Here is a 25,010-nt window from a genome sequence, read left to right on the forward strand (position 1 = left end):
TGTATTCCTACGAAGATCAGGGAAGTTCACTATGGTCAAAACAGGATGCCAGCTGAACTGCTTTGGCCACAATGTCCCAGAAATAGTCCTACAATTTTCTGGAGGTGGCTATCTACAATGTTCATGTAGAACACAGTAACACAAAGTGACTAGTAGTACACCACTGTTTAGCTAACCAGCAATAAGTGCTGAGTGTATCGATAGTGTTTTCCCATCAGTTTCGGTATGAGATTTACTTCCAAATGGAGCTAGATTCTGCTGTTGTGGAAGTGTTTCTGGTAGATCAATGTACTGTCAAGAACGATGCCAAAATATTTTGGCATTTAGTCATTAGTGAATAGTTGGCGCAGGATTGAACATGCAGTTCTTCTCTGACCTTTAGATTGTTCAGGTGGAAGAAATAAACGACGATCTTGGTTGTATTTAGTAAAATTTCAATTTTCTAAAATAGACTTCCAAAGGCCATCGATCATCAGTGTGCAGTATCTTTGTGAAGACAGGAACCATCATCGTTAATTTCATAGAATCCCTCAATGTGAATGCAGGCCATTCAGCCCATCCAGTTCACACCAACCTTCTGAACAGCAGCCAAATCTCCCTTTCCACCATAGCCCCCTCCGTAACCTTGCAGTCCCCATAGATATAACCCACCTAGCTTGCGCATTCCCCATAGCCTACACACCTAGCTTTTACATCCCTGGAAACTACAGGGCAATTTAGGAAGGCCAATCCACCTAACCTGCACATCCTTAGTCTGTTGGAGGAAACCGCAGCACCTGGAGAAAATGAGGAAGAATGTGTAAACATCACAGACAGTGACCCGAGAATTAAATCAAACCCAGATTCCTGGCACTGTGAGGAAGCTGCGCTAGCCACTGAGCCACCATGCCATCCTGACTTATCTTACATCTATGATAGTGTTGCACCCAGACATTCAACTGATACTCTTCATTCACCTGTGTGGAAACCTTACAACTCATCAACACCATGATCAGCCATTGATAGCTCTATGTGCACCCTAGAGTTCAAATCAGCAGTACAACCTAATCAACAAATGGTTCACACAGGTCTCAGGTCTTCCTGATGGCTCTTTAACGTGTGCACTCATGACCTCCCTCCCACAAAGTCTTTGTATATACTCATCAGCTTGGAAGGAGACTTAGGACATCCAAAAATCTCACGGAAACATGAAAAAAGAAATGCATCGATAAATAATCTAGTTGCTGTCTTACTGGTTTAACTTGAATTGAGGAGAAGAGCCTTTGATCAAAGAAAAGGTTTTGAGGGATATGGGTCAGGAGCAGGCAGGTGGGCCTAGTTTAGTTTGGGAACGTGGTCAGTGTAGGTTGGTTAGACCAAAGGGTCTGTTTCCTTGCTGTATGGCTCTGTGACAAGGGTAAGAAATAGAAGTTGATTTGAAAGAAACCAGAAAATAAACTGACAACTCCCTACAGACTATACAGAATTTGGGGAATGAATAGACAAGTAAATATTACACGTGTGGGTCCTCTTTAAGAAATCATAGATTTAACTGCCTTTAGAAGATAACTAACTCATGGAATTTTGGAAAATAACATAAGACTACGTCATGTGAAAATAAAAACATTTATGAACAAATAGTTGAGTCAATGGAAGGGGAGGAGAGTGCATAAGACTGTTTAAACATCTCTCAAGTGATATTATGAACTTTGTTTCTGACTTTGAAACAACTCCTGAGTTGAGATTTCATTTAACTCCCAACGTATTAGGAGTTCTTGATTAAAACATGTCTTCTGCAGAGCCCTACCCCAATTCCTTCTTTGTAAAGTGCTTCTTTTCAGGTTAATGGTTGAACATAGTAAGAACTCTGCATTTGTGTGGTCAAGTAGTAGTTTAGAAGGTTTCATGAATATTGTAGACCCAAAAAAATCAGTATCAACTAAATATTTCATTAAATAATGTTAATTAATAAACCACATCCAGTTATTTCTGAAATCTTTTTATTTAATAGCATCTGAAAAAATGTTTGCAGATGAAAAAATCTGGCTGATTATTTCACAATCAGTTTAGCTCCTCATTACAACAACAGCTGTATAAAGTCAAGCTACTCCACTAAAGATGAATTCAGTTTTTTAAAATAGTCCATAAACCAGTGATTTACTTTCTTTGACTACTATAATCTTCACTACTAGCAAAATAAATCACAGTTTGAGATTCAAAGTCCCAACCAAAATGAATTGCTAACCCAATATCTGTCCAATAATTTTCAATGTTTCTTGAATGACAGGTAACACCACAGGATGTAAGTTGTTTAGAAATGCTACTCAGGTTGCTCGTCATACAGATCTGATCTTAAAATAACATTAATGAATATCTTTCACTGAGATTAAGTTACAGGTTGAAAACACAACAGACCATAACAGACAAATCAGTCTGATGGTTTACATTTCTCTGATTATTCCTAGATGTACAAATAGCGGATTGAAAATTAAATTTAAATTAACACAAAGTTGTTTTGAGGCTGTGTATTCATTTGCAACTACAAATTTTTGCTGTTTGAATCTCCAATATAATTCTTAGAACACAGATTATAGACTACACAAAAGCAAATTTTCATAACCTTTGATTTTTTTAAAAGACTTTAGTGCTGTTGGCTGTGGAGATAGAGGTAATAATGTAAAACATGTGACAAATGACAGTAAGTAAAATGCTCAGTGGTCAAATCCTCATTGAATGTTTGCCAAAAACAGTAATTGCAAATTGAATAGAAGTTGATTTTTTCTTTCAAAAGTCTTCTCTTTAGCTCAGGTGAAAGCTTAAATGGATAATGGTAGATTTTATTTTAGAATCCATCAAATTTCTCTCCAATGAATCCAAAAAGTCCTTATGCTAAGAAACTCACCACAAGGAGCAGTTGAGACATATTGTAGATGCATTTAAGAGGAGGTTGGGCAAAGACAAGAAAGGGAAGTGACAAGGAGGTTATGTTTATTGGGTTCGATGAAGGGGAATGGGAGGAGGTTCATGTACAGTATTAAAAAAAAACTTCTCAGCTGTTTCACGCAAAACTTTCAATTTGTTTCTTTAAAGTGCAACTAGATATTTATGAATACGTTTAAAGTGGATCTGCAGATTTAATGGCCCATTTGTATGCTGTACATTCTTCACAGTTCACATTTCAAGTTTGAGATTAAATATGTACAAGGTTTTTCATACATTATAACATGGATACATTTAATTCATTACAACAATAGAATCACTTTCACACCCATTCAATGGTATATCCAGAAATACCTGTCCCAAAATCTATCCCACATCATTTCAAACAATTTTTGAAATAATGTTTTAGTCCCACAGACAATATGCACCAACATACACAAATTCATGTAGGTTTATGGACAATTATAATTAAAATATACTGTGGATTCTGGAAATCTGAAAAGGAAACAATGTGCTGGAGAAACTCAGTAGTATCTGTGGAGGAAGCGACAGAATTGGTGTTTCAAGTCCAATACGATTCCTCTTCTCAACTTCTCCTGAAGAAGTCATAGTGAACTTAACATTAACTCTGTTTTCTCTTGCTCATCTGAAGAGTTGAGTCACAATGTTAACTCTATTTCTATGTCTCCACAGATAATGCCAGAGAAACTCAGCAGGTCTGGCACTTTCTTTTTGTAGCTTCATGGACTAATTCTTCTAGATAGCACGAGGTTTTGTGAACTCTTTGGAAGGTGGTTGGTTTTCTATGTTGTTACATTGGTACGTTGTACTTCTATTTAGCATTTCATCACACATGGTGAACTGAGAAAATCTTTGTCCTCCTACCCGGAAGTACACCTCTGGAGAAACTGTTTTGAGGTACATCAAACAAAAATAGGACTAAAAATGAGGAGAAGAAATTTTAACTGAACATCAAGAGATATGACTGTTCAGGTATATGCACTGGAGTCAGACTGCAAGCTGACAGTTAATCACATTTCCATACAACCTTTATTCCACAACTAGGGAATAAGGGAAAGCTTTTAAATATTTATATAATACTTAAGTTCAGTATGGATACACAATTTCTGTAGATTTTTTTCTTCTGTGCTTTCAGAATAATTTGTGAAAAAGAAAAATTATACTTCTGAAAAATGAGACAAGCTGTCAAAGTTACATGTCTTACACTAGTCTGGACGAATGTAAGAATGCCAAATTCTAAAGGCAGAGTAAACATAACTGCTTGAGAAGAGGATGTGTTGCTGGAAAAGCACAGGTAAGGCAGCATCATAGGAGCAAGCGAATTGACTTTTCAGGCATAAGCCCTTCATCAGAATGATGCCTGAAATATCAATTCTCCTGCTCCTTGGATGCTGCCTGACCCGCTGTGCTTTTCCAGCACCACACTTTCGACTCTGATCTCCAGCATTTGCAGTCGTCACTTTCTCCTGCATGAGAAGAGGGTATGTGTTGGTTGGCAAATTAATTCTGATGGGCTGAGGTGTTGCTATGGTAAATACATCAGGGAACTACAGTCATCCATTCTTTTCCTTAAATCTAAAAAGGGGCAATTGGTGAATGGGTTCCTTTTCTCCTGCTAAAGATGGGTCATTGCGTAGGAATATATGTGTGCTTGCTAGCTAGGAGCTACGTGATCAGTTAAGCTTACAATGTGACTCATGTGCTGAACAATCCAAAGTGTGCCAAGAATTATATTATTAACACACTTAAGATTGAGTTGAGCTTGCAAGAGCTGAACAATTGCAAGATCACAGTTATCATTAGGCCAAAAAAGATTTCACCAATCACATTGAGTACAGTAGTCTGCCCCATACCAGTGGGGGATACATTCAAAGACTGGTCATGCTAAATTGCCTATAGTATTAGGTGAAGGGGTAAATGTAGGGGAATGGGTCTGGGTTGGTTGCGCTTCGGCGGGTCGGTGTGGACTTGTTGGGCCGAAGGGCCTGTTTCCACACTGTAAGTAATCTAATCTAATCTAACCTAGAAGCCTAAAACCATGGATAGGAATAAACCCATTCATTTAAATGGGAAACCTACTTTCACGGGGGCCTCTTGGTCCCTGGTTCTGGAAGCTTACCAATAATACGTTTGGACCGCAGTAAACTATGGGTAACTGAAACCATGCAAAATGATTCCACAGAAACAGGGGTCACCTGTAATGTGGTAACTGAGTTACAGAGCAACCTTGATTATCCGAACGAGATGAGCAGGCACTATTTCGTTTCGAGAACTGATTATTCAGATAATCAATTTTACTTTAAATAGCATGCTGATTTAACACTGCGCTTACCGGAGAATTTGTTTAAATCTATAATTTCAACAAATTAAGCACAACAGGACACAGATTTCACATGATGAGCAAAATAAGCAATGATAACATGAGGAAACTTTTTTAAAATCCAGCAGTCATTAGCATTTGGCAAGGAGTGGTGAAGACAGCAGTAAACAAGGTCCCGAACAGCTGCTACGATCACAAGTGCATTTGTCCGTTTCTGGGAACTCAGTCTCGCAAAAGAAAGACAGAAGCACCGTTTTGCACATGCGCTTACATTCTCAGCCAGTTTTTTCCATGAATAGCCCGGTAAAGTGACAGGAATACTATAAAACAGTTACTGTTGCAAAGGGCTGTGTACTAACCCTTACCTAAAATATATCCAGTCACTGATGCTTGAGCTGCTTGTGTTTCTTTGTTTTGCCAGCATTTTCACATGTTCTTCAGTACAGGTAAATCGAATACACTTACCTCTTTGATGTAATATTTTTGGGGGACCTTGAAATCTTCTTCGGATAATCCAAAATTTGGATAATCGATATTCGGATAATCGAGGTTCCTCTCTACAGGGCAGTTGCAATGCCAGTACAAAGACCATACAGCTCAGTGACTTGCCTTTTGGGAGAGTACTGACTATACTTAACCAGTCAATGCTTGCTACAACACAGAACATAATGTATAACAGCAGAAGTGATTCCACAATTACTCAAATACAAAGGCCATTTGATAGTCCACATGCATTACAGTATCAGCGTTATTGGTATTCTGTTAACTTCAGAACTTGGTCTCAACAAATTCACACTGGCTTTCCTTAATGAGCTGGCAATTTCCAAACTCATTTTTTATTTTGTCCAAAATTATTATTTCTAGAGGCTTTCCCAAGGCAAACTGGACTGAGGTTGCTGAGCGTGTCACACTCTTTACAAACAATGGTGCAACATTTACACTTTTCTCCCATGTATTCCATGGTTCCAAACACTGAAGACTGGAAAATGATGGTAAGTGCTTAGATTCGATAAAGATTTTCTGCAAATTAAAGGTGAGAGACAAAAAGAAAAATCAAAATGATAATAATAAGTAAACTGTAATGGAGATTCACAGGATGATAAATCAAGCAGTGACAGCTTGTATTTTTTTCTGCCTAAGGACACTGGAAGGTTCGGAATCCAGGTAACGTAACTTTGCCTTGCATGTAGATCTCCTCATCTGAACCTTGATTTATACGTTTCACCAAGTTCTTCTCAAACATTAGGGGGTGGTAGGCACCCATTGTACAGGCTTGGTCCTGAAACCTTTCATAGTAATGACAGAGATCTGTTTTTCGTCTTGAGGGTATAAATTCATAAACATCCGTTTGATTGCAAATGGTCATCATTAACAGAATACCTGTGAGTGAGGGGGAAAGAAAGACATTATCTAATGGTGAGTGGGTAAGAGGAAGAAAGCAACAGATGAGGCTACGTTCCAAGGAAAATTAGGGTACATTACAGAGCATGTAACTATGGAGAAGTTCAACCTTCTCTAATGTTATGTCAATGCAGGTTTTAAATCTGACCTCTTCCTTACAGGGGGAATGTCTTACTTAATGAGTGTCCTAATAGAATCCCCTAACTACCGTATCACACAAAGGGAAATCTTGCTCTTTTTTTTATACTTAACCAATTTAAGGCAATGTGGTAGCTCTGTGGTTAGCATTGCTGCCTCACAGCATCAGGGAACCACTCCTGGGTGGCTGTCTATGTAGAGTTTGCACAATATTCCCATTTCAGTGTGGGTTTCCTCCCACAGTCTAAAGATGTATAGGGTAGGTTGATTGGCCATGCTGAATTGCCCCGAGTATCCAGAGATGGGCAGGTTAGGAGGATTAGCCATTGGGAATGCAGGATCACAGGGATGGGGTGGGTCTGGATGCGAATGTGTTTGGAGGGTTAGTGTGTACTCCATGGGCTGCTACCACACTCTAGGGATTCTGTGAAATTCTATTTTTCTAATCGAGCCATTCAGAGATATTATTACACAGCTCGGAAACATGGGGTCTTGAACCCCAGCCCCTCGGTCCAGGGATAGAGTCACTATCTCTGCACCACAAGGGGCCAATGGATCAGTATTTTCAATAATATGCCACTGATACATGTCTTCACTGACTGGGCAGCAATCTGATGGAGCCCTTTGATCTTGTAGACAGAATTTTCTTTGTTTTTGAGCCATCTAAAATCACAATTAAACAACATCCAATAACATACTTGCAACAGAACACATGCAACAATTGATCACATTGCCAAAAAAAACCTCTTCGCTGTCGTGTTTGATGCCCCTTTGTGTAGTGAGTGATGATTGCACTGCATTCTGCTGTAAATGACAGAGCAACTCTTACCTCAGCATTACCTAGATGGTTCACTAATACAGTATACACAGGAAACTGAAACATGCAGCAGGCTATATTATTTAAATATTCACTGTGACTCAAGCATGAAAATAAATAATCTACAAAACGCTTCAGTACTTGCCACTGAAAAGCAACAAGTCCTTCCCTCAGCTGACGCATCGATTGCTACGATTGCTTGATACTCAACAATAAAATGTGCACATAACCACATGAATCTTCTGTGCTGGCAACAACTTATTTCAGAGACTTGATCCTCTGTGAACCACTGGGGAAACCATTCACAAGGCACCTGGAGCAATGTGTTTCATTGGCAAAATAATCAGCAAAAGAAATTTAAATTCAGTCAGCTTTTCATTCACATTTGCTAACTGGAAGAAATAAATACTCTGATCACCCCGAAAGGTGTGGTAGGTTACTGAAATCAAAAGGCCAACAAGCCACCATTTTCATACAAAACTTAGCCTTCGGAATCAATTTGACTTCAAGGTTGAACTTGGAAGATGTGACTCCCCACTGCAGCATGAGTGATGGAAGGTAAGAAACTTTCCAACAATAAACCACAGCAATAATATACAATAATGATGACCTTACCTAGTTGACAGTGGGACTTCCACTCCTCAGGGACAAAAAGTCCTGGCCTCGAGAGTGACCAATCAGAATGACTACGGACTGAGCAGGTCACTGAACATGGTAATGGCCACTGGTAGGACTACAGGTGAGTCCCTGGAAGATCATAGATACTGGATTTAAAGGTAATCCAGTGTTTCTGGACAGTGTTCCACAGAGAGTGCGTGAGCAAATTCTAGAGGAAGTTGGGAGGCACAAAGGTGGGGGGGTGGGGGGGGGGCGTGGGTATGATGTATCTCCAATAGATCAAACCCACCCCATCTCTAAAGGATGGGCCCTCCCTTCCTTTGTGCCTTTTACTGAGTAGGAAAAAAATAGCAGACTGGCCACTGGCATTCCATCTTCCCCTACCCAAAGTGATAGGACAGCTGAGGTGGAAAAAGGCCCTGAAGTGGCCTTTTTTAGAATATCTGTTCTTTCACAAGATCTAGGTGTTGCTGACTAAGCCAGCATTTAGTCCCCATCTCTATTGGCCCTTGAGAAGATGGTAGCAAGCTACCTTCTTGAATTGTTGCAGTCTATGTGGTATAGATAGATGCAGACAGGTCCACTGTGACGTTGGGGTGTTACGTTTCTCAACAGGCGTAAAGGCAAGTGGACTGATTGATGTCTTACTCTCCCACTCAGTGCAATATAGGAGACAGCTGGTTAAGAGGACAATGAGCCACTATCTCTGATGCCTCTGCCTTAAATTATTTACAAGACTGGCATACATCAGAACCTGGAGACTTGTTAACCTACAGCTTCATCAACTTACTTAGTACCACTTCCCTTGTGACATAATTTCACTAAGCTAGTTTTGAGAAGTTTTGTCGCTCAGGTTGAGGTTCGGGATGTAGGTTTGCTCGCTGAGCTGGAAGGTTCGTTTTCAGATGTTTCGTCACCATAATAGGTAACATCATCAGGAGCCTCCAGTGAAGCACTGGTGTTGGTGACCCACTTTCTATTTATGTGTTTAGGTTTCCTTGGGTTGGTGATGTCATTTCCTGTGGTGATGTCAGTTCCTGAGGTGATTCATTTCTTGTTCTTTTTCTCAGAGAGCGGTAAATATTTGTTGATAGAGTTCCAGTTGGAATGCCAGGGTTCTAGGATTTCTCATGCATGTCTCTGTTCGGCTTGTCCTAGGATGGATTTGATGTCCCAGTCGAAGTGGTATCCTTCCTCATCTGTATGTAAGGATACTAGTGAGACTGGGTCTTGCCTTTTTGTGGCTAGGTGATGTTCATGTATCCTGGTGGCTAGTTTTCTAGCTACCAGAATACATGACGATCAATGAGCCACAAACATTAGCCACCAGGATAGCCCAATTCTCTCAGTGACGCTGACTGCCCATCACAGCGTCCGCATCATGCTCGATCCCCTCAGTGACACTGACTGCCATCACAAGGTCCTCATCATGTCCAATCCTCTCAGTGACACTCACTGCCCATCACAAGGTCCACAACATGTCCGATCCTCTCAGTGATACTGACTGCCCATCACAGGGTGCTCATCATGCCCGGTCCTCTCAGTGATACTGACTGCTCATCAAAGAGTCCTCATCATGCCCGATCTCTCAGAGATGCAGACTGCCCATCACAAGGTTCTCATCATGCCTAATCCCCTCAGTGACACTGACTGCCCATCACAGGGTCCTCATCATGTCCAATCCTCTCAGTTATATTGACTGCCAATCACAGGGTGTTCATCATGCCCGATCCTCTCAGTGATACTGACTGCACATCACAGAGTCATCATGCCCAATCCTCTCAGTGATACTGACTGCCCATCACAGGGTCATCATCATGCCCGATTCTCTCAGTGATACTGACTGCCCATCACAGGGTCCTCATTATGCCCAATTCTCTCAGTGATACTGACTGCTCATCACAGGTCCTCAACATGCCCTATCCTCTCAATGTCACTGACTGCCCATCACAGGGTCCTCACCTCACCTTTTTTCTCTCTTTGCATGTCTTTCTCACATGTGCATGTCGAAGTCATGGTTATTTACGACCAATCCATCAAAATCTCACAACTCTTCACCGTTCTGTTACCTCATATGTGTTGTTATTTAATTGGGAATTGCCATATTAAAATGCTGTTGTTATTGTTGAGACTGTCAGTTTGCAACATTTATAGCTCCTTTCACAATGAGACCTGACAGAGTATTAATACTGAAGTAAAGACAACCAATCTAAGTCACATGTCATTGTATATTGCTACCTGTACACATATTAAAAGTATATATACTGAAGAACCTCGATTATCTGGCATTCAATTATCCAAATATTGGATTATCCAGCAAGATCCCGATGCTCGGCTAAACTATTTTATTCGGCATTCGATTATCTGGAATTAATTAACTGAATGGAATACTCCCCGCCTGTGTCCTTCGGATAATCGAGTTTCCTCTGTATATGTAATCTACAGTGGAAAATAAAAGTTATGTCATTTCATACAATAGCAGAGCACAGAACAAGGGAAACTCTCTTAATGAATACAATTGCATTAGTGAAGCACCAATGCTGCACACTGTTCACTCACCCATCATCCCAGAGGAGGGAGGGTTGCGCTGAATATTTTCAGCTGTGTTCTCTTGCACGATGTCCCAAAGCTGCCATTCCATCTTGGGGTTTATAATATAGAAGAGCTGGTCTGGATTATTTTGACGATATTTTTTGTAATACTCAAAGAAGTTATAGTCTGGATGTTTAATCCACTGGGAGGAGAAAAGTAAATACAGAAATGCTGAAAACCATGATGTAGGCTGGGATTTGATAATTTCACCTTTCCTTAAAAAAAATTGCTAGAATATTTAAAAATGCTTGTTGCCATTCTGAGTAAAGTCATTGAAATCCTGCCTGATATGAGTGTTCTCAGATAATGAGGTCAATCAAGTGGACTTCATGAAATATGAGTTCCCTTATTGGGGCTGTTAATCTGGTCCAATCAGGGAGCCCTGGCTGACAGATAAACATGGGAGTATCAGGGGTTCCCATTATAAAGCCAAACTAAGTAAGCCACTACTTAAAACTTCACTGAAAAAGAAATATGATTGACACTTTAAGCAGCCCAATAACACCAACATTTTGTAACAATGCGATGGATGAATAATTTGCAAGTTGTCAGTATTTTCATTATAAATCAGTACTTTCTAATCCTGCATTGCATAGTAAAAATGGTGCATGCATGAATATCCATCTGTGAGAGATCTTAATGCTAACATTAGTAATAAAGGCGTGAATCGGGTGCCAGTAACAATCCACCTTCAGTGAACAGAGGAGACGTATAATTCCACTCCGTCTCTGTACTGCAGACTCAAAACCTGAAGAATGATACACAGGTCCATAATGCAGAAATATGCTGATAAACAACATAGATAAAACCCAATTCTACTTGTAACCATACCTAATATCCAGAAGAAGGTGATGAGGAAAATAACCCATATTGGAATATAAATTTACAAAAGAGTCTAAATAATAGTTTTACTCAGGCGTACCTTTTATAAAGAGGTAGTTAAAACATACAAATTAGGAGCAAGATTCTGCTCTGTCATTTAATCAGATTATAGCTGCTTAATCCACATTCCTACCTACCTCAGTAATTTAACCAACTTGAAGAGCAAGAATCCATTCATTGTAGTCTTAAAAAAAATTCAAAGTATCTGCTTCACTGTATTTTCAAAAAGAGTTCCAAAAATCCACAATCCTCCATGAGAAAAAATGTCTCCTCATCTTCCTTTTGAAATGCTTGTCCCTTATGTTTAAACAGTGACCCCAAGTTCTACATTCTCCCATAAGAGGAAAGATCCTTTCCACATCCACCTTTGGAGAGTCCTCAGAATCTTGAATGTTTGAATCAAGTCACTTCTCACTCTTCTAAGCTCCGGGGCTAGCCTCTCCAACATTCCCATTCTCTTTTATTCATTCAATGAGCATCACTGGCTGGACCCACATTTATTGCCTATCTTTATTAGCCCTTGAGAAGGTGCCGGTGAGCTACCTTCATGAATCACTGCAGTCCATTTGCTTGATTAGGCATGAATTCTCATAGGGATGGAGTTTGACCCAGTGACTCTGAAGGAACAGCAATATATTTCCAAGTCGGGATAGTGAATGGTTTGAAGAAGAATTTGCAGGTGGTAGTGCCCTTGTACTTCTGTATTATCCATTGATTCTCAAGAAAAAAGCTTGCGAGTTACAATTCATAAGCCACGAAACTGCTCAGGAGAACGTTTTTTATTGAATACAACTTTCAGGTGTTGAGGACACTGGATTCTAACAGTTGGATATCTTATACTTAAGACAGCAACTGGGGCTTGAAAATCATCAACTTAAAGGAAGTGCTGTATTAATGACTTGGCCAAATCTCTGACCTCATTACTTCTATTGAATTTCTGACAAACATACAACAAAATGCTCATTTAAATGTTTTCTGTTTCATCAGGTTGCCAAGCAATATCATTCCTGTTAGTTGTGGTTTCTCATGAAAGAATTTTTTTTTCCCAATTGTTCCTTTGCTTTGAATCTTTGTTCAACTACATCAGAGTTTGAGTTATTAAGCTGGAAATGTTTTTTCTTTGATCATATTACTGAAAGGTTTATACTACCAATTAATCCAGAGGCGAATTGCAGAAGGTACCACTGACCTTTTGTTCTGAACATGTTTGATTTCATTTTATGCAGAAAATTGGAAGGGTATCTTTTCTTTGCTTCTGTTGTTGTGCAAATAATGTTATTTCCTCAAATCTTTGTGAAAATCTCTTATTTATGATGATAACACAATGGGCTAAATGACATTTTACAGTGCTCTGATTCTATGATTCAGTAGCTGTGATTGTCACTGCCTTATTGTGTACATATTTGGCATTCATAATAGATCACATCTAATTTCCACACTCACTTGTTTTGGTCTTTGAGGCTGGTCCATGCAGACCACAATAGCCTTTTAAGGATTGAACATTCCTATTTTCTAACTATTATGGTGGAATGTTTTATTTGAGATCCAGTAACATGAAATTAAATCTGCTGAAGTAGTTTTATAATGTGATGAGCCAGCTCATAATTAATGGACTTACTGCAAGGGAAATATTAATGCCTGCATTGTCCTGTAATGATGCCTTTATATTGGAAGAAAACAATAAATTCATTTCATTTTTCATTCAAACACAAGTTTGACAATAATATGCATGTTTAAATTTTGACTTCTATTCCTTCAATATTAAATAGCAATACAATACTAATACTAACAGGTGTTGCTACTGTCCATAAGAATTCAAGCTGTTTCTGAGTTTCACCATAACTTGGCAGAACTAAAAGTTATGTTGCCACAGTATTCATTTAGAATCTGTTACAAAGTATAAAGGCTGGCTCAGAGTCCTTGTCAGATTCCTTCTCCACTCGATGGCTATCTCTTCAGTTATGCCTTTGTTCAACATCTTTACTGCTGTTGTTAATAGTGGGAGAAGAATTAGGGTATACTATGCACTTACCATAACAGGCAAGTGCTTATGCCTTACCCTGTTTTTTGAAATTTCAACATGGAAAATAACATTTGAATTATCTTCACTACAGTAAGTTAGCATTAAGACATGGTAGGGCAAGGCAGGATATCCCTACCCTGTTCTGTGAATGTTCGGATATTACCAATCATAAAACACGATCAAATTGTAGGTACAAATGGATGTTAGTTATTGTGATCTGTACTTTGTACAGCCTCCTTAATGGAGAATGATGGCTTCAGAAATCTCTCTTAATTAGTCAGCAGACTTGTTGCAGAAGCACGGGCTTCAACAGAACACACTGCTTGATACTTTCAAAACTTGGAAAACAATACAGTTGCATTTAATAGAAAAACATATACATTTTTAAATAACTACTTTCTAATAACATAGCAGCTCAGAGGACAAAAGATAACCATAAAATAGAATATTCTAGAATAATGTTGATTTATAATAAGTTCCCTTTTACAGGTATGGAAGCAAGCTGATCCGTCTATTATGGTTTCAGAACTGCTGAAGAAAGCATCTGAAAAGCACTGAATGAAGAATATGAGAGGTATTTGTTAGATTGTTTGTTTGATTTTTATTGGTGTAGAGTCATAGAGTAATAAAGGATGGAAAGAGGCCCTTCACCCCATTGTGACTGGGCCAGACACCATGTACCTATTGAATCCCATTTCCTACCATTTGGCCCATATCCTTGAATACCATGACATTCCAAGTGTACATCTAAATGCTTTTTAAATGTTGTAATGATTCTAGCCCACAACACCCTTTTAGGCAGTGGGTTCCAGATACCCTGTACCGTTTTGGTGAAAACAAAACTGTGTATCCGTGCGTATTGACATATGATTATAATAGTCTCAACGATGAGTCCACATTCATTGGAGATGAGAATGAGCAGTGGCTTCATTGAAACGTAAGATTCTGAGACAGCTAGGCAAGATGGATACTGAAAGAATGTTTCCCCTGGAATGAGAGGGTATAGTTTTAAAAATGATGAGCCCCCATTTAAGATGGAGATGAGAAGGATTTTCTTCAGAGTGTTGTTAATCATTGAATTTTCCAAGCAAGAGACCAGTAGGGAGATTGAGTCATGAGAAATATTCAAGCTTCAGTGTGAAAGATTTTTTGAGCTATGAGGAAGTCGAAGGTTATTGGCCCAGGAGGGAGTCAGAACGAAGGAGAGTGGAGTTACAACCACAGTTTTGATCATACTGTCATACTGAATGAGCAAGGAGACTCAAGGGATAGTGTGAACCACTCCTACTCCTATTTCTTATGTTCTCATTTCAAGCACAGTTCCAATGCAATATTAAATGAGGAACACAAAGCACATCTGCTCTTGAATAGAACTCTTTCACTGTTCAGACCTTCGAGGCATACACAAGAAGTGATATTGCTGATCCACAAGCAAGATCCAAGATGTGATTGTGTCCTGGATTTGTGGCAGAGTTCAACCCAGATTTGATTACAGCCCTCGATGAGGTGACAGATGAACAGAATGAATCAGGGTGAATCTAGATCTGAGTTAGCAGAAATCCATGAAGCCAATTTATTACAATGTTCCATTGACAAGAATTGAGCCAAAAGAAATCCCCACTAAGACAGAAATGGATAATTTCTCTGACCACAATACTTTAGAGGAGAACCCTTCAAGGTTGTTAAAATGAACTAGTGATGTCTTTGAACTATTAGAAGTAACTTGATACAAACACTGACTATAATAAGATGTTACCTTATTTAAAATCAACAATCCTTAAATCTCATCTTTTTCCATCAAATTGAAAATAAGTTTAGGACCAAGTTTCTTCCAAAAGCTCCAGTGTGGGGCCTGCAGTTGCAAAATATCCTTTCGAAGGGTTCTGGATGTGTTTCTTGCCTATTGCTGGTCTGTTATTAATATAACTGTGGGCACTTAGGTATTTCTGCCTGCTGATCAACAGCAACAGTTGGTCACATGGACTGAATATCAAGCTGGACAAGAGCAGACCTCGGTCACCAGCTCCTCCTCATCTCACATCTTTGGGCTAGACCTGAGACACCAACATAACATTCAGTCCGTGGAGAATTGTGGTGTAAATTCTACCACCATGTTTATTGAGGTACCTCTGCACATGCTGACCAATTCAATAATAATTACCGCAAGTCTGCACACACGCCAGTTGGAAGGGCCCTGGAAACCACAGAGCAATGTCATGAGGGAAAGGACCTGACATTAGTTTGTGCTATCATTTCCTATTCGCTGCACATGGAACTGGCTTCGAGTTCACCAAATAGGAAGATATGAGAGTATTGTGAAAAAGAACATCATAGCTTTTTACGTCTCAAGTTAATTTGCACTAGAAATGCAATTTTTCCTCTATTCATTTCTAAATCATTCTAGCGTATAGTTGACGAGGCAGTGACAGCCCTCGAAAGTCTCACTGCTACAGCCAGTCTCAATGGCTATGCCCAGACTGAGAGTGCAATCAGGCTCTGTCTGCCTCTGGACATCATTGCTGGCAAGCTTAATGCTCTCTGTACTGAACATCCAGATTGCTGCCAGCAAGAATCACAAGATCAAGGATTTTGGCTGATTTTAAATTTAATACATCGTCCTGTGATTTTTTTCAGGATATTCTTATCCCGTTCCAAATCAACATTTAGATCTTGGCTACGTACATTACCTTGTAAGCAGAGTATGCAAGTCAAATGTTTTGAAATTCCTCCCAAAGGTAAAAATATACCAATGCAGGTTAAACAAAATCATACCTCAGTCAGATTAGCTGAATATGGCGATGGATCCCACACTAATAAGGTGCCTGTTCTGTATAAAGTATTATCATGAAACTTGAACTCTGGCCTGAAGAGGACCTGAGAGGAAAGGTTCTTGTTTAGCATGTGTCAAATGTATCGATAAAATCTATCTCTATCAATGAGGGAGGAGCAGAATAGATTGTTATATATTCACTAAACACACTGAGCTTATCACTTTTAATACAGCAAACTCTACACTGCTTGACAAAAGAAATCTTTAAATAATCATCACCACATTAAAACATTTAGCATTTATCTTTGGTAAGTTTGTGAAGAGAGTCCTATATCTCCACCATAAAGAAATAACGCATTTTTGAAGTAAGGACTTATCAGAATACACAGTGCAACTAAATCTTATTCTTTATTACAATAAAATGGAAATTAAAGCTGTATAATGGGGCACCACAGCTATCAAAGCAATTTTAAATCTACAAATTTACACAACAGAAGATTATTACAAAACAATTCAAATCTATCAATTTATATTGGTGTAGCAGAAAGTTATTGTATATGTTATTGCTGCTAGCTGTCTACCATGTGTAAGTTATTTTATATGTTATTGCTGGTAGCTGTCTGCCATGTGTATGTTATTGTATATGTTATTACTGCCAGCTGTCTGCCATGTGTATGTTATTGCTGCTAGCTGTCTGTCATGTGTAAGTTATTTTATATGTTATTGCTGCTAGCTGTCTGCCATGTGTAAGTTATTGTATATGTTACTGGTGCTAGCTGTCTGCCATGTATGTTATTGTATGTGTTATTGCTGCTGCCTGTCTGCCATGTGTAAGTTATTGTGTATGTTATTGCTGCTAGCTGTCTGCCACGTGTAAGTTATTGTATATGTTACTACTGTTAGCTGTCTGCCATGTGTAAGTTAATGTATATGTTATTGCTGCTGCCTGTCTGCCATGGATAAGTTATTTTATATGTTATTGCTGCTAGCTGTCTGCCATGTGTAAGTTATTGCATATGTTATTGCTGCTAGCTGTCTGTCATGTGTAAGTTATTGTATAGGTAGGTGCTGCTAGCTGCCTGCCATGTATAAGTTATCTTTATGTTATTGCTGCTAGCTGTCTGCCATGTGTAAGTTATTGTATATGTTACTGCTGCTAGCTGTCTGCCATGTGTAAGTTACTGTGTATGTTAATACTGCTGTCTGTCTGCCATGTGTAAGTATTGTATATGTTAATGCTGCTAGCTGTCTGCCATGTGTAAGTTAATGAATATGTTATTGCTGCTAGCTTTCTGCTTTGTGTAAGTTATTGTATATGTTATTGCTGCTAGCTGTCTGCCATCTGTAAGTTAATGTATAAGTTAGTGCTGCTAGCTGTCTGCCATGTGTAAGTTATTGTATATGTCAATACTGCTGCCTGTCTGCCATGTGTAAGTTATTGTATATGTCAATACTGCTGCCTGTCTGCCATGTGTAAGTTATTGTATATGTTATTGCTGCTAGCTGTCTGCCATGGATAAGTTATTTTATATGTTATTGCTGCTAGCTGTCTGCCATGTGTAAGTTATTGACTATGTTATTGCTGCTAGCTATCTGCCATGTATAAGTTATTGTATATGTTATTTCTGCTAGCTGTCTGCCATGTGTAAGTTATTGTATAAGTTAGTGCTGCTAGCTGTCTGTCATGTGTATGTTATTTTATATGGTAGTGCTGTCTGACATGTGTAAGTTATTGTATATGTTATTGCTGCTGCCTGTCTGCCATGTATAAGTTATTGCATAAGTTATTGCTGCTAGCTGTCTGCCATGTGTTAGTTACTGTATATGTTATTGCTGCTAGCTGTCTGCCATGTGTTAGTTATTGTATGAGTTAGTGCTGCTAGCTGTCTGCCATGTATAAGTTATTGCATAAGTTATTGCTGCTAGCTGTCTGCCATGTGTTAGTTACTGTATATGTTATTGTTGCTAGCTGTTTGCCATGTGTTAGTTATTGTATAAGCTATTGCTGCTAGCTGTCTGCCATGTGTTAGTTATTGTACAAGTTAGTGCTGCTAGCTGTCTGTCATGTGTATGTTATTTTATATGTTAGAGCTGTCTGATATGTATAAGTTATTGTATATGTTATTGCTGCTGCCTATCTGCTGTGTGTAGGTTACTGTATATGTTATTGCTGCTAGCTGTCTGCCATGTGTAAGTTATTGTATACGTTATTGTTGTTAGCTGTCTGCCATATATAAATTGACAGAAGTGCTCTGCAGAAATGTTGGCTCTTGACAGAAACCCTTAGCTTTTTAATTTTACACCCTCCAGTTTTAACGGGGATAGGAGTCAATGTTCTGGAAGCTGTGGTACACATTCATGCTTCACCTGCCTTCACAAACTATTTCATTTTGTAATCCATCCATCAGTGGCAAGGTGCCTTTAATGAACATCTATTTTGGCTGATTGTGTGTGAGAAAATTAACACCATCGTGAACAGCAAATGCTATTCTCAGCCAGATAGGCAATGAAATAAATTGCTTTTTAAGGTACTGACTTCCCATGGTTAGTTATAACTTCTGACTCTCTTGTAGATCATGTAGACGCGGTGCTAAAGGGAGGTAGTGGAGGAAAAAAAAATGTTTGTTTCCCCTGCGGGGTACTTCCAATAGAATCTCTCAACTTTCTTTCCCCTTGCTCTTGTAACCACTGATGGCCAAATGAGGGAAGGAACTGTAGTGTTCTAATCCTGACCCATTGGGCATGTAGCCGCTGCTGTTCACATACCAGACTGGGGGGTCCCAGGTACCAGTGGCTACTCAAGTATTATCACCAGGAATGCAATCGAGTGAAAGAAATCAACTTAGCTTGCATTTTGGCGTGAGGTGAACTCACTTAGTTGCAATCACAGTCAACGCCTCAGGATCAATAGTCCCAGTGGAGTGCCATTACATTATTAGCAGTCACATATCCTTCATGAGCCAAAATACAACTGAGGATGTAAGAATACTAATCTGTAGATTTTGAAAGACTCATTCTTTGAAGAGGTAATGAAAGAGATCCTAAGTGGGGATCATCTGGAGATGATAAAGCTGGAGACTTGATTTCACCTGCAGTTCTGTAGTCAACTTCCCTTTCCATGCATCACTGTTGCCTTACTGCAACCACACATGTTCTTCTTCAGTCATTATATGGATAATATCCTGATTTAATCTCGTCATTATCACTACTTTTCTATCATTTTTTTGTCTGGCTTGGTCACCTACATGGCTTGGAGGATTATACCAGCATCATAGATGTGGAAATGCCATCTGAAGATACACCACAACTCATTCATACCATTCCATCTATTGGTTCAGTGATACGCACCCCATAGGATTTAACCTGTCTCGTCTAAATGAATCTGTAAGTTTTTTTTTGTTTGTTCATGGGATGCGGGTATTGCCTGAAAGGACAGAACTTGATTAGTTCCTGGTGAACCACCTCAGTGAATGTTTGTGGTCCATATGCTGAAGTACTCCCTCTTTATGGAAGGAATTGCACATGCAGTTTCATGGAGTACTTTAGACTCACTGTTAAATTTTGTTAGGAGCCTTGAAATATCCATTCTCCAGCGTATATTATCTTCTGCCAATTTATTCTGTCCACGTTTCCAAATGAGCCACAGCTCATCCCACAGCATTGTCAATGCAACTCATGAACCCTCATCCAAGAGGTGCATAAATTGGAGCAACAGGTTAAATTATGGGAACAGGAGTCCTCCTTATGGGAGTCTGCCTCATATGTGCTCTCTCCCTCCATTCCAGCAGCTGCAGAAAATAAACTGCCATTTTGTCACTGTAATGTGACACACCACAGCAGTCAGGAGCCACTTTTTTAGGCAATCCATATGTGACTTTCTTATGCAGCTGTCATTCTGGTGACACTGACCATTGAGGATCTTTTGTAATTGTGTAAAGTAAAATTGTAACGTACCACATTGCTGTTGAACCCTAGAATTTTTTTCACATTGCAGTCAACCTTGTTTGATGTTACCTGTGAATTAACTAGCCGAATTGTTGTGCGTCTCCCCACATCAGATTCAAATCCTATGGTAGGTGCCCCATTGAACCTCAGAACGGCGTCATGGGCATCTGATAATAAGAGAAAGTGACAAGTAGATTCCAAATGTTTATTTCTGATTAGACGTTTGATCACTGAATTATCAATGTGCACATCCACAGGAGGGATGTATCAGGAGTGAAGTTGTGTGCAGTTCAATAAATGATTCAACGCTACAGCTGATTTGATAACATGTGCATTGAAATATTAAAGAAATTACAAGGCATAGCATTATGAGTGCGATTATCTGCCAAATCTCGGCAAGCAATAATCCAGCCGGTACACACCTTCAAAACAAATTGCATCTTTAGAATATATTGTTTCTGTAACTAAGAGATTGAATGGATTGTCAGATGTTTAGATTATAAAGCAGTCTGAAGATCATTTGTGGCCTACTCCCATCTTCCTGTGAATCCTGGCAGGCTGACCTTCTAGTAAAAAGTGAGGTCTGCAGATGCTGGAGATCACAGTTGAAAATGTGTTGCTGGTTAAAGCACAGCAGGTTAGGCAGCATCCAAGGAACAGGAAATTCGACGTTTCGGGCCAGAGCCCTTCATCAGGTTTCCTGGTGAACGGCTCTGGCCCGAAACGTCGAATTTCCTGTTCCTTGGATGCTGCCTAGCCTGCTGTGCTTTAACCAGCAACACATTTTCAACTCAAGGCTGACCTTCTGTCTGTTTTGGGAATATATTCATGCCCTACATAGATTGCTGGAGCTGAACGTCAATAATGATCCAATATATAATCTTGCTTGCCAAGAAGTGAGTGCACTTTAAACAATAAGCTGTATAAACCGGGGAGTGTTCAGAATGTGCAAGAATGATAAAAGAGACAAGAAGAGTTCATTTGGTAAATATCAAAGTGTGCATGTTCTGTTCACCTCTCTTTCAGTTTAAAAAGGGTTGTCCCAACCTCCACAGTGTGAGTGAAAGACCTATTTGGGAGCTTCCCATGGTAGACTGACCAAAAGCACAAAGGTATAAGCATTTTAGTGCATTTCTCCCTCCCATGCAAAGTGTGCTGCAACATTCCTGGATTATATTTCAGGAATCTAATAACGCTGAGTTAGGCTATTTAGGAATTGATGACATTTATTCCTTATTCCTCAGAATCCACTGCCATATTTGTGTGCATCTGAGAGAGACAATAAGGGAAATTCGAATCCCCATTATTCATTGTGGAAAAAAGCAAAAATGTAGAGAGCCAAGAAATGACAACAACTTTTACTTAGTGCCATTAAGATATGAAAGTGTCCCAACGTTTCACAGGAGAGCAATCTAAAATGACAAAGGATGGCCTAAAGAGTGAAGGCAGACTACAAGAAAGATTTCTGTGAGAAATAAACAGTAAATAAGGGGCTGACACTGACAGCATGAGAATAAGAGTGAGAGAACAAGAAATTAAGGAGAAGAAAGAGAAGAAATGAAAGAAAGAATATGAGGAAGGAAAGGATCAATGAGAGAAAATGAGATAGACAGATAGATGAGGACAAGCAGATAAAGATGCCCCAAATCAGCAATGGAAATAAGGTGATTGAAAATATCTGGCAAACACTGTGCTAAACTTTAAAGAAAAATACCACTGTATTATATAAAGTAGTGTGGGAAGATATAAGAAGTAAATCAATATGCTCATTCAAATTAAAGGAATATCCAGGAAAAGGTTTACAAACATAAAGACTTCCACAGCTTTGTGCTGCAATTCTGATGCCTAGAAAATTGGGCACTCCAACAATAACAGAGCTGTATAAACCGGGGAGTGTTCAGAATGTGCAAGAATGATAGAAGAGACAAGAAGAGTTCATTTGGTAAATATCAAAGTGTGCATGTTCTGTTCACCTCTCTTTCAGTTGTCTTTCAACAAACATTCCCTGCTAAATATCTCTCCAGTTAATCCTTAGCTGCTCTTACCTTGAATGACCTATTTCGATATATTCAATCAGCTGCATTGTTACATGTAAACTGAGCGAATGGATTGCATCCAGAAATGATCCGGTTGCATTTGGATTTAGCTCATTCCTTCGAAAGGCCAAGAATTGGGCACATAGTTAGTTCTGATATTCTGTTACAATTTGTGGCCAACAGAATACTTTTCTGGAAATCTATACATTCATATCATCTTAGATTCAGGATACTATTGATGGTGATGATAATCCCACTGTGTAGAATACTTATCTATGCCTTAAGAACATTTTGCATATCTTACATGAAAGCAAAGTAAGTCTAATGTTTATTTCTTACCTTGCAAGCTGGGTAATATTGTACATTTATAAAAACTGATCAACAGAAACTACTCTCTTGTATCTATTTGAATACTATCCCTGCACTTCCCTAACATACCAAGATGCCTAAATCATTTCTTTGCCAACTATAAATAAGTAATTCAAAATGATACAGGGCTGAAAAAATTAAATTTGTCCAAACCTGCATGAATCAAAAGACTGATATACTCATTATAGTAAGGTATACTTAATATTACAGATCCAGTAGAAGAAGCTTTATAAGAAGATTGCAAAATCCTCCTTTTAATATGAAGTAGTGCAAAATTTTGATTTACTCCTTCGAGTGGACGCATATTCTTCCTGATATTTCTTGCGTTCTTTGACTTCCAGAAGGCCCAAGCCAATGATTTGGATAATATTTTATATCTGTGAGTTTAAATTGATTCTGAGCAAACAATTTCAAGAATGACTAAGTCACCTGCTTCTGGTTAGTCAAACAAGAACAGTGTGTGAAAGCTTTCCAAACACTAAAAGCTTGTGCTGTGTTTTATGATCATGTTTCCTAATCTCCAATTGCACCTACTGAGAGTTCAAAAGAATGAATCACCTGATGGAGAGCGGGGGCACACAACACAGAGAATGCTAGTCAATATATTTCAACCGGGTTGGCTTGTTATGAGTGTACCTGAATCTGTAACTCTGAAAGGAGTGGCATTTCTGGAGAGAGAAGGTTACTTGCGACAAAACTGAGGTCGATTTTCAGCTTGCCTCACAGCATAAAATTGTCATTACTCATCAACCACTGTGTTGGGTTCTTTTACTCTTGAGAGTTTTGCACACTTGATGCAACTGCAACACATCAACTTCTGTGAACAAGCAACCAAATTTATTAAGCACAGTACAGTAAAAGTTTTCTGGAGGAGGTGTTGACACACACACCATGCAGAGCTTACGGGGTTGTGGCAAAAGCTCTCTCAGAACATAGGAAATGGTCTTTCCGTTATACAAAACTCTCGACATCACAGTTATACAGCCCACAAGACAACCACCAGCCATCCTCTCATAGTCACATGCCACTCAAGATACAATGCAGTGACCATCTCACCTCCAGAAACAATGTAATGCAATTCATCCCTTAATGGTCAAATCTGTTGCAAATTGTTTTTTGTAACTTATGGGGGAGTAGTCAAATTTCAACTGTAATATCCTTATTGATTTCTGGATGAAAATGTAACTCATCCCTGAATGGTCAATTTTGTTGCAAATTGTTTTTTGTAACTTATAGGGGAGTAGTCAAATTCCAACAGTAATGTTCTTTTTAATTTCTGGATGAAAATGTAAATCATCCCTGAAAGGCAAGGAAATGGCCGTGTAAACTTCCCACATTCCACCTATAAGACAAAAACACATCACCTTACCCCCGGGGCATTCAATTTCTTGCAGGTCAGCCGAGTAAATTAACTCTTTAATATCTCAATCAGTTAAAAAAAATTCTTCCTCTCATTGCAATCAACTAGGTGGCAAATTACAAATCTACTCCAATGATTCGAAATGTAACATTTTTTATTTTAATATATATTAGTAAATGGGGGACAAACACTGTGTTCAGTTCTAGGCTTTCAACCTTACTTTGAGCCGTAAGGTCTTCAGGAGGAAAGATTAGAAAGAGCCCGTTAATGGGCATGTGTTACTCAGCCATGCTCATTTGTTGTGACCCACATAGTGTTACTGCTCAAGTAGCAATGAGTTACTTAACATCCCAGTGTGCAGCCAGCACTTTCTATGATACTAAGTAGCTCATTGCTTGAGTAGAAGACACAAATGTTAGACAGGCTAGCACAAGTTGCAGCTAGCTTGTGTCACTGACCATCAGCCGACACTTCTCAAAGTGGTGGTACTCTTTGGGCTGGAGCATATAGGTGCTGGAAATCATAGCGCCTAGTGTCAGGTTCTAGGAATTAAACTGACACTGCATGGCAGAAGCTGGACTCCAGCCTCTCAGACAGCAATGGAAGCCTCCGTGCAGGAGATGGAAAGGAAGTGAGAATTCCTCCATCCACATAGGATCAGAAACCTCTCCAGAAAAACTCAGAAATAGCATTTGGAGCATAAAACCATCAGGGTTAATGGTGATACTAACAAAGGTTTAATGGCCTCTTGTAGTCAAGGTCAGTTAAAATGCTCCTTTAAATGTCACTTACTGCCAAC

The 25,010-nt window shown here is 39.1% G+C and overlaps 1 protein-coding gene across 7 annotated transcripts in view; it reads right to left on the bottom strand.

Annotated features, from left to right (window-relative positions):
- Positions 1-1,962: 1,962 nt before the first annotated feature.
- The window catches only part of LOC132821921 (beta-galactoside alpha-2,6-sialyltransferase 1-like), a 131,971-nt gene continuing 108,923 nt past the window's right edge, over positions 1,963-25,010 (bottom strand). For all 7 annotated transcript variants that reach the window (XM_060834890.1, XM_060834887.1, XM_060834889.1 and 4 more), the window contains 4 exons: positions 20,516-20,613; positions 16,504-16,605; positions 10,794-10,968; positions 1,963-6,640 (listed from right to left, as the gene is read on the bottom strand). In XM_060834890.1, the coding sequence (XP_060690873.1) occupies positions 6,396-6,640; positions 10,794-10,968; positions 16,504-16,605; positions 20,516-20,613 (620 nt within the window). In that variant the 3' untranslated portion in view covers positions 1,963-6,395. The remainder of the gene's footprint in view (positions 6,641-10,793; positions 10,969-16,503; positions 16,606-20,515; positions 20,614-25,010) is intronic.

Source organism: Hemiscyllium ocellatum, chromosome 13 (genome assembly GCF_020745735.1).
Source record: "Hemiscyllium ocellatum isolate sHemOce1 chromosome 13, sHemOce1.pat.X.cur, whole genome shotgun sequence".
NCBI classification, from domain to species: domain Eukaryota; kingdom Metazoa; phylum Chordata; class Chondrichthyes; order Orectolobiformes; family Hemiscylliidae; genus Hemiscyllium; species Hemiscyllium ocellatum.